The sequence below is a fragment of the Borostomias antarcticus genome (genome assembly GCF_949987555.1).
Source record: "Borostomias antarcticus genome assembly, chromosome: 20".
NCBI lineage: Eukaryota > Metazoa > Chordata > Actinopteri > Stomiiformes > Stomiidae > Borostomias > Borostomias antarcticus.
In genome coordinates, this window is record NC_140253.1 from 9,092,284 (window position 1) to 9,102,283 (window position 10,000).

At 49.9% G+C, this 10,000-nt stretch overlaps 1 protein-coding gene across 1 annotated transcript in view; it reads right to left on the bottom strand.

Moving 5' to 3' along the window:
• The window catches only part of ecpas (Ecm29 proteasome adaptor and scaffold), a 22,680-nt gene that overhangs the window by 8,226 nt on the left and 4,454 nt on the right, over positions 1-10,000 (bottom strand). The window contains exons 12-34 of the mRNA XM_084454596.1: positions 9,680-9,729; positions 9,506-9,572; positions 9,170-9,292; positions 8,799-8,902; positions 8,559-8,682; positions 8,346-8,426; positions 7,980-8,202; positions 7,676-7,767; positions 7,145-7,279; positions 6,745-6,916; positions 6,328-6,500; positions 5,912-6,013; positions 4,271-4,394; positions 3,396-3,541; positions 3,223-3,277; positions 2,802-2,916; positions 2,133-2,201; positions 1,886-2,003; positions 1,473-1,640; positions 1,244-1,323; positions 978-1,083; positions 648-695; positions 107-225 (exon numbers count right to left, since the gene is read on the bottom strand). Coding sequence (XP_084310722.1) covers positions 107-225; positions 648-695; positions 978-1,083; positions 1,244-1,323; positions 1,473-1,640; positions 1,886-2,003; positions 2,133-2,201; positions 2,802-2,916; positions 3,223-3,277; positions 3,396-3,541; positions 4,271-4,394; positions 5,912-6,013; positions 6,328-6,500; positions 6,745-6,916; positions 7,145-7,279; positions 7,676-7,767; positions 7,980-8,202; positions 8,346-8,426; positions 8,559-8,682; positions 8,799-8,902; positions 9,170-9,292; positions 9,506-9,572; positions 9,680-9,729 — 2,594 coding nt within the window. The remainder of the gene's footprint in view (positions 1-106; positions 226-647; positions 696-977; positions 1,084-1,243; positions 1,324-1,472; positions 1,641-1,885; positions 2,004-2,132; positions 2,202-2,801; positions 2,917-3,222; positions 3,278-3,395; positions 3,542-4,270; positions 4,395-5,911; positions 6,014-6,327; positions 6,501-6,744; positions 6,917-7,144; positions 7,280-7,675; positions 7,768-7,979; positions 8,203-8,345; positions 8,427-8,558; positions 8,683-8,798; positions 8,903-9,169; positions 9,293-9,505; positions 9,573-9,679; positions 9,730-10,000) is intronic.

Consider the following 10,000-nt stretch of genomic DNA (forward strand, 5'->3'; position numbering starts at 1 on the left):
GAGTAACACACTCATACACGCACGCACTGAGCATGGAGCTGAGGGTGTGTGTGTGTGTGTGTGTGTGTGAGAGAGAGAGAGAGAGAGAGACAGAGAGCGGTCTCACCTGAGCGCGCGGACCTCCGGCACGTTGCTGACGATGCCCTTGTCCAGCAGCGTGGGGAGCAGCACCGCCACCGTCCTCTGGGCCGCCGCCCCCGTAGACTCACACATACGAGTACACACCTGGGGGGGGGGGGGGGGGGGGGGCAGGGTTAACACACACACACACACATATATATACACACACACACTCACATATACAGACATATATATACACACACACACACGTACACACACGTATACACACACACACACACACACATACATACATATATATATACACACACACACACACACACACTCACATATACACAGACATATATACACACACACACACATATATACACACACACACACATATACACACACATACATACATACATATATATATACACACACACACACACACACACACACACACACATATACACAGACATATATACACACACACACACACACACACACACGTACATATATATATACACACACACACTTATAAATATATATACACACACACACCCACACACACACACTGGTAGGTTTACCTTGCTGAGTGTTTTCAGGGTCAGGTCCGCAGCCTTGCGTACAGACTCCTGCAACACAGAAGTGTCACATTTCAAAACACACACAAACCATGCAGCTATCCGACACACACACACACCTACACACACCAAATTTAAACACAATCCAGCTATCCAATACACACACACATATCCAATAAACTGTACACACACGTACATATCCTACATATCCAATATACACACACACACACACACACACACACACACACACACACACACACACACACACACACACACACACACACACACACACAGAGCGTGTGAAGCCGTCTCCAGAATGAACAGACCGGTCACCTTGATGTCATCCAGCACCCTGAAAAGTGTCTCCCAGATCTCGGCCAGGTGGTCGATGATGTCATCGGCCTGCCGCCCGCGAATCAGGTCGTTCAGGGCCAGGCAGCTGAACAGACAATTGACCAATTAATCACCGGCCTGTAAATGGTGGCATGGGACAACAGGCGCGGGAAACGCCCATTCACAACGCGTGTTTGGGGTAGACGTGGTGGCGTGTGTGTGTGTGTTGACGTGCGCACTGATGTGTGTGTGAGCGTTTTCTGTACCTGGACTCTCGCACTCTCCAGACGGTGCTGGTCAGATTGGTGATGACATCCTGGAGAATATCCTTCAGGTACTTATCCACCTGAGACACACACACACACACGGTAAAGAGCTATACTGTAATATGCATACCGTCTCTCTCTCTCTCTCTCTCAGTGTGTGTGTGTGAGAGAGATGTAAATGAATGAGGTGTGTGTGTGTGTAGAGGTATGAGGTGTGTGTGTCCCCCACCATGGTCTTGTCGGTGACCAGGGCGTCCCAGATGCTGGTCATAGCCTGGCGGATGCCCATGTTGGGGTCAAACTGGTAGCGGTAGAGGCGCGGTACCAGCTGTGGCAGGTAGGGGGCGAGCTGCTCCCCGGCCTTGGCTGCGATGATGTTGAACCCGAACGCTGCTCCCTGGAGGAGGGGTGACAGATCATTTGGACTGGTCAGAATTATGTTTAACAGATCATTTTGATTGGTCAGAATTACACTTAGTAATTGGTTATTGTAAAATAATAATAATAATAATAATAATAATTAAAAAATAATAATAATTAAAAAAAGCTCTACTGGAATATAGTCTTATGTTATCAATAAATCCAATATCAAATACAAAATCAATCGATCTCTTTATGATAGGTTTCACTTCCTGGTTGTACCTTGCGGGAGTTCCACATGGCGTGGTGATTGGCCAGGTTCATGAACTTGTACACCAGGTCCGGTTGGTTCAGGTCGCTGGCCAATGAGCACAGCTCCTTGTAGGTGGACAGCCCCTGGCTGCAGGGAGGGGTAACCATGGACACGAGAGAGGAGTCCGTGTGATGAGAGGGTCAGGTGCTAGGTTGGTAGGGGGCTAAGGGGTGATGTGAAACAGAGTCTGTGTGTGTGTGTGTGTGTGTGACTCACCCGTCAGGAGCCTTGCCCAGAGCCTCTCCCTGGAACACCTCGGTGTCACCTGACACGGCGTGCTTCGCCCTGGGACACAACAAACACACACATCAACAAACACACACACACACACATCAACAAACACACACACACACACATCAACAAACACACGTCAACAAACACACACACATCAACAAACACACACACATCAACAAACACACACACATCAACAAACACAAACATCAACAAACACGCACATCAACAAACACACATCAACAAACACGCATATCAACAAACACACATCAACAAACACACACATCAACAAACACACACATCAACAAACACACACATCAACAAACACACACATCAACAAACACACACATCAACAAACACATGTCAACAAACACATGTCAACAAACACATCAACAAACACACATCAACAAACACACATCAACAAACACACACATCAACAAACACACACATCAACAAACACACGTCAACAAACGCTGCTAGCAAAAGGGAAATAAACAAGCTCCAAATAGTACAGAACAGGGCGGCTAGAATGGTTCTCCACTGCACAAAGCGCACAAACATTGAATATGCACTCACGGTTATCATGGCTCAAAGTTGAGCAAAAGCTTAAAGTAAGTCTGCTTTGTTGTCTTTCCCTCCCCCTCTCTCTCTCACCTCTTGCCCGTCATGAGGGTCTCCACCAGGGTGGACACCAGCTCCTGCTGGTCACTCTCTCCGCCCATCTCGTACACCAGACCCAGGCCCTTGGCCGCCACGTCCTGGCTCAACTCTGGAGAGGGGGACAACCAATCAGAGAGAGGATAGGGAAGGATGGATGGATGGATGGATGGATGGATGGATGGATGGATGGATGGATGGATGGATGGGTGGGTGGGTGGGTGGGTGGATGGATGGATGGATGGATGGATGGATGGATGGATGGATGGATGGATGGATGGATGGATGGATGGGTGGATGGGTGGATGGGTGGGTGGGTGGGTGGGTGGGTGGGTGGGTGGGTGGATGAAAGGATGGATGGATGGATGGAAGGATGGAACGATGGATGGATGGATGGATGGCGCTACGACAGACTCACCGTCGGGGTCTGAGAGGATGGAGATGAAGGCAGTCTGGATCTCCTTCAGGTGAGACTGGGGGAGAGGAGAAGAGAACGTGGGAACCTCTTCACCCTCCTGTCATTCCCCGTAACCCGGCGTCCGACCCCTAACCCCTGACCTCCCGGTTTTGACCCCTGACCCCGGGCCCTACCTTGATCTCCTTGTGCTGGCTGAGCTTCCTGACCAGCGACAGCAGCCATACGCAGGCGGCCTGCCGGACGTGGGGGTTCTGACTCAGGATGTACTTGGACAGGATGGAGTTTAGGACCCAGGGCACCACGTCGTTGCTCTTCACATCTGAATGGGTGGGGGGGTGGGGGGGGGGGGGGGGGCGGGACAAGGACGCGTCAAGCTCACAGCGTGTTTACCAGCTCGACATCCTTCCAAGTGATGTTCCCAAGGATGAAAAGAGTTCGCTGGCCCAGTTCCAAACAGACAGTCTTAACCCTCAGTAGTAGCTGTTCAGACAACTGTGGCACAGTGTGTGTGTGCCTGTCTATGACCGTGTGTGTATGACCAGGCGTGTGTGTGTATGACCAGGCGTGTGTGTGTGTGTGTGTGTGTGTATGACCAGGTGTGTGTGTGTGTGTGTGTATGACCAGGCGTGTGTGTGTGTGTATGACCAGGCGTGTGTATGACCAGGCGTGTGTGTGTGTGTATGACCAGGCGTGTGTGTGTGTATGACCAGGCGTGTGTGTGTGTGTGTGTGTGTGTATGACCAGGTGTGTGTGTGTGTGTGTATGACCAGGCGTGTGTGTGTGTGTGTATGACCAGGCGTGTGTGTGTGTGTATGACCAGGCGTGTGTGTGTGTGTATGACCAGGTGTGTGCGTGTGTATGACCAGGCGTGTGTGTGTGCGTGTGTATGACCAGGCGCGTGTGTGTGTGTGTGTATGACCAGGCGTGTGTGTGTGTGTATGACCAGGCGTGTGTGTGTGCGTGTGTATGACCAGGCGTGTGTGTGTGCGTGTGTATGACCAGGCGTGTGTGTGTGTGTATGACCAGGCGTGTGTGTGTGTGTTCTTACGGTCGGGGGGGCTGTACTGTTCGTCGGTGCAGGTCCAGGGGTCTCGGGCCGCCCCAGAGCAGTTTCCTATGGCGGCGCTGGTGATGGCCTCTCCCACAGTGAACTGGAGCTCCACCTGCTTGGCCTGGGGGGGGTGGGGGGTAAGTAGAGTGAAGGTAAGTACAGACAAGCCCTGGGTTCTGGAGGGTACTAGGCCCAGACAAGGCCTGGGTTCTGGAGGGTACTAGGCCCGGACACAAGGCCTGGGTTCTGGAAGGTACTAGGCCCAGACAAGGCCTGGTTCTGCAAGGTACTAGGCCCAGACAAGGCCTGGGTTCTGGAAGGTACTAGGCCAGGAAGGTACTAGTATGTTACCATGCACTCTAGACTGTTACCATGCACTCTAGACTGTTACCATGCACTCTAGACTGTTACCAGGCACTCTAGACTGTTACCAGGCACTATAGACTGTTACCAGGCACTCTAGACTGTTACCAGGCACTCTAGACTGTTACCAGGCACTCTAGACTGTTACCAGGCACTCTAGACTGTTACCAGGCACTCTAGACTGTTACCAGGCACTCTAGACTGTTACCAGGCACTATAGACTGTTAACATGCACTATAGACTGTTAACATGCACTATAGACTGTTACCAGGCACTATAGAGGGAGTTTCTGGAGCCGATAGCTTGAGTTGTGGAGGGAACATTACTCTGCTTTATATTAAACGTGGCCCCTACAAAGTGGGCAATATAACCAACAGTGACCCATTGGGAATTACAATCGACAAAGTCTATTAAGCAATAACACAGCTATCTGACAGTAAAGCAAATGGCTCAGATCAAATCCCTGCAGAGCATCTTATGTTTGCGAGCCCGAAGGCTGCAGTTTTTCTTGGCATTTATTTGAATGGCTTTATGACCCACGTGGACTGCTGCCAGATTCTGTTGTCCGTTGCTCTTGTGCCTGTCATCAAGGACAAAGCTGGCAAGGTTGGGAGCCTGGATAATTATAGGCCAATTGCACTAGCCAGCGTTATCCAGAGCTCTGGAAAGGATTGTATTCGATCGTTTATGTGAATATATTGGTCCATAGGCAACCAGTTTGGCTTCAAGGCTAAGCATGCTACGGATTTATGTATCCAAGCCTTGAAAGAAGTCGTTGAAACGTGTAGAAGGCAAACCTCTTCTGTTCTAATCAGCTTTATTGATGCCTCTAAGGCTTTTGACCGGAGGTAATCACCATAAGCCCTGATAAGAATCCTGGCGTACTGGTCGGCCAGCCAGTGTATGCAGGTCAAATGGGGCAATAGAGGCTCTGTTCTCTCTAGTGTTGGTAATGGAGTACAACAGGGAAGGGTTACTTTCACCAGGCCTCTTTAACGAGCACGTGGATGACTCCTCTGGGCCACTTCATAACCGATGACAAATGTCTGATGCAATGACATAAATAGTCTTATATGATATTCTCAAGCTGCTGTAACATGCTGGCAAGGAAATTCTACATTACGTACGTTATCCTGCTTATTAAACGGCTACTTACCAACATAGACAAAATATTGATTCGAATGTATTTGTTATTTATTTTGTTCCATCTAATCTCTAGAAATTGAAAAAGAATTTTTCTAGAAAAAGACTGAACATTGGAGAACGCTGCCGTACCTCCACAGAGTCCATGAGGCCCTGCAGCAGCTTCTTCTGGTGGGGGAAGTCTCCGTCTCCCACAGGCAGATACCCCAGGGTCTGGATGGCTCGCTCCTTCATCTGCGCGCGCACACACACACACACACACACACACACACATACACATTTATATAAACACACACAGAAACTCCCTTGTTCACTCATAGGCACTATGGTAGACTTAGCTGTACATACGTGAGAGCAATGCCATTTAGGACACTGACCCTTCGCAATATGTACCTAGCAGATCTGCGAAAGAATGTGCGGTCAACGCCATACAGCCTGCACTTTGCTTAAAACGCCGTCGTCCGAGTTGACACACGTTCACAGTCAGAATTTAGAGGCGTTTTTTTTTTTTTTTTTTTTTTTTTTTCTCGGCGTCCGTGTCCGGTCACCTTGGTGGTCTCCTTGCCCGAGGGGATGCGAGCCAGCAGGTTGTCCACGGTGCTGAGCTTGGTGAAGCCCTCGCCCTCTGCCGGGATCAGGAGGGTACCGTTGCGCCCGATCTCACCCAGGGCCGTGCACGCCGCTACCGGCAGCAACGCCGTCCCACTGTCCAGGAACGAACCTGGAGGAACCACACACACGCACACACACACACGCACACACACACACACGCACACACACACACACGCACGCACGCACGCACGCACGCAGGGCAGGCACACGGGAAAGCAGAGACAATAGAATTCATTTTAGAATCAGTGTCGCAAAAAATGGCGTCCGCCGATCGGTAGACATTGTGGAACAGGTTGTGATTAACAAGAACATTTTTCACTCCACCAAATAATGATCAGACATTTTGTAGTTACCGATGGTCCTGGTGGCCAGGGCAACAAGCTCCTCCTCCTCCTTGGGCATGGGGCTCATGCACTGCTCTCGGTTGTGGGCGGAGTCTCTGGTCAAGAAGGACTTCCTCTTGCTCATGTACCTGCCCACCATGTATCCCAGAGCCATGATGGCGCCATGCTGGGTCTCAGGGCTCTGGGTTTCACACAGCATAGAGAAAAAATACAGATTCACATTACGCTCAGCAAAACCTCCTATTCTACACGTCAATTACTATGAAAATAGTAGCTAGTCCCCAAAATGTCTTTTTAACATTAAGCAAATGCTATGTGATGCAAATATGTTGCCATATTTAGAAATAAACCCCTATTCCTGTGTGTATTTGTGCAGCTGATGCAGGCTTCCTATGATGAAGCTACGTACGTGGTTGTCTTTCGTGATCTTGATGAGGTTCTGCACGGCGGTCTTCAGCTCGTTGCCTGACATGGTGGACACGACTGTGGCATACAGCTGGGCGGCCAGCTCCCTCATATCCTCCTTGTTTGTGTTCATCAGACTCTGTGGGAATGAGGAGGACTGTTAGCATAGCATCGTTAGCAACAGTTAGCATTGGTCAGACTGAGTAGAGGAGAACGTAGCATAGCCCAGGTTAGCATTAGCAAGAGTTAGCATTGGTCAGACTGACTAGGGGAGAACGTACTGTAGCATAGCCCAGGTTATCATTAGCAAGAGTTAGCATTGGTCAGACTGACTAGGGGAGAACGTACTGTAGCATAGCCCAGGTTATCATTAGCAAGAGTTAGCATTGGTCAGACTGACTAGGGGAGAACGTAGCATAGCATCGGCTAGTTATAGCCACAATTAGAATTAGAAGGGTGAAGGCAAGTGTGTCATAGCATTGTATCTTTTATGTTTGCGATTCCCAAAGTACCAAGAAAAAGGGAAGAGACCTACTCTGATCCAGTCAATCCTTTCAATGAATTTAGGCGCCAGTTTCTCGGGGCAGACCGACACCACCTCCAGGAGACAGTACATCACTGGGATTCCTATGGTGAGGCGGAACAAGGTTGTAAATATACCCAGTAAAGGTAAAACGTTTTTATCAGGCACAAAATAGCTGAAGCAAACATTTATCTGTAATTAATCGCACACTGTTGGCGGTTGTTGAAGCCCTCAATCCTGCAGGTCAAGTATTATGAGTCACAGTGCAACAGGTCAAGCGTGCGAATGATACCGGACCCCTCCCTCTGTCTCTCACCTCCGATAGCAGAGAGCAGCTGCTGCAGCAGCTCCATATAGACGTGGACGGGGTTGGCCTCGCCGCCCTTCGACCCAGCGGAGGACGGCTGGAGGTCGGAGGTCAGGAGGGCGTGGACGTAGCGGCCGATGGCCGGCGCGTCGTCCTGCATGTCCGCCAGGCTCTTGGAGACGGGTATGGCCCCGGCGCTGTACGCCAGGCACATCCGCAGGTACAGCACGATCTGGGGACAGGAAGAGGAAGTGAGGTCAGACAGGAAGTGATGTCTTCAGGAAATGTTCAAAAATGACCAGAAATGTGTTTTCTGACAGAAAAAAAGATACAAAATAGTGATACTTCCTTTATGCTTCCTTTAAGATTACTTACCTCTCCGAATGCAGATGGGTTGAAGGGAAGAGTGGCGGTTCCAATGATGTATTTAGCCGGAGTCTTCATCCTCTGAGAAGCCTAAGAGAAGGCGAGGTCACAGGGTTAGATCTGGAACTAGCCAAGTGCGCATGCATGGAAAGAGAGTGGTTGATTTTGGAGAGGGCAAAGTACGAAAGGGCGGCTGGTTGATTTAGGATGACGTGTCCTCACCTTCTCCTGGATGTAGCTGACCATGTCGGGGAAGGAGGGCATGGGTTTGGATCCCTCCTTCTCTGAGCTCTTGATGGGAAAAGCCCTCAGCACCTTCTGGGCCTCCCCACACACCTCCTCTCTCCTGCAACAAACACACACATCTTAAGATTTCACACACACACACACAACATACTGAAACATAGACACACACACGGTGTGCTGATGCATCAACTGTGGGCGTACAGAGTTCCGACTTACGGGTCTCCGGCAGCCAATAGCAGCAGGTATCTGGAGGGGACGTGATCCGGGGCGAACACCGTGCTGGCGTACTTCATGGCCACCTGGCGCACCTGGACCTCCGGCTAACCAATCACAACACGGTATTCAGACGCATGTAACCACACACTACTATTCTGATTCTCCAATTCACTATTCTCACCAAACAAGTACATTTCAGAAGTCTGTAGAGAAATGAATTACAGTGTAATAATTCCCACCAATCCAGTCACTCTGACAATATTATATGCTTTCCTCCATAACTATACAGTCATGCAAAATCATAACACACATAACCACAGTCCTACCAGCAAGTTGGATTTGAATATATGCATCATATAAACCCTTACTACCTTGCCCATGTATGCAGCAACCAGCGCCTCCATGAGGTTGAGCAGCGCCCCCTGCAGGTTGGCGTAGGCTCCTACCATCATGGAGAGAGCTTCCTGGATGGCCAGGCGAACATCAGGCTCCTCCTGCGGACGGCAAGCCAGGAGGGACAGACAAAGGTAAGAACCAAAGGGGCTGTAGTGAATTCAAACAGAATCGAACACCGAATGCAGTCGAGATGGGGGGTGGGGGGGCAACGACGTTCGATTCGGGGGCTGCCGGCCTGTCCAAAACGGCGGAGGTTACATTTCAACGAACTTCGGATCAAACGGAAATCACACTCCTCGTTTTGAACTCGCCTTGCACATGGACTCGAAGAACTGCTGGACCAGGGCGATGTCTTTCGTGAAGAGCTGGGGCATGCGGCTAGAGCGAGGAGAGACAAGAACACAACGGTCACGGTCTCCTCAGCGCATCACGTCCTCGGAGGACGACAGAAGGACGACGTGGGTTTAAAAAAAGGCGGTACTTACTGGGAGAGCTTCCCCACGGCGGAGTACGCCAAGCACAGCAACTTAGGGTCCTGTGAACACAAGAGACGCACGGCGCTAAGACGCGTTTCCACCTGACACACATTCCAGGATATGAAACGTGTGCTCCTTTGTTCATGTTTGTGACCGCCACTGGAGGTTTGGTCCTGATGTCTGCCAATGTCATTTTTCAATGATTTTTTTTACAGATTATGAAAGTGTAAATTGTAAGCTTTCTAATGATGTGCCATGCATTGAAATCTGCAAATATTTGAAGAAAATGTGCTGCTGTTAAAGTCGGTACCTGAAATCACTAAGCGGAGA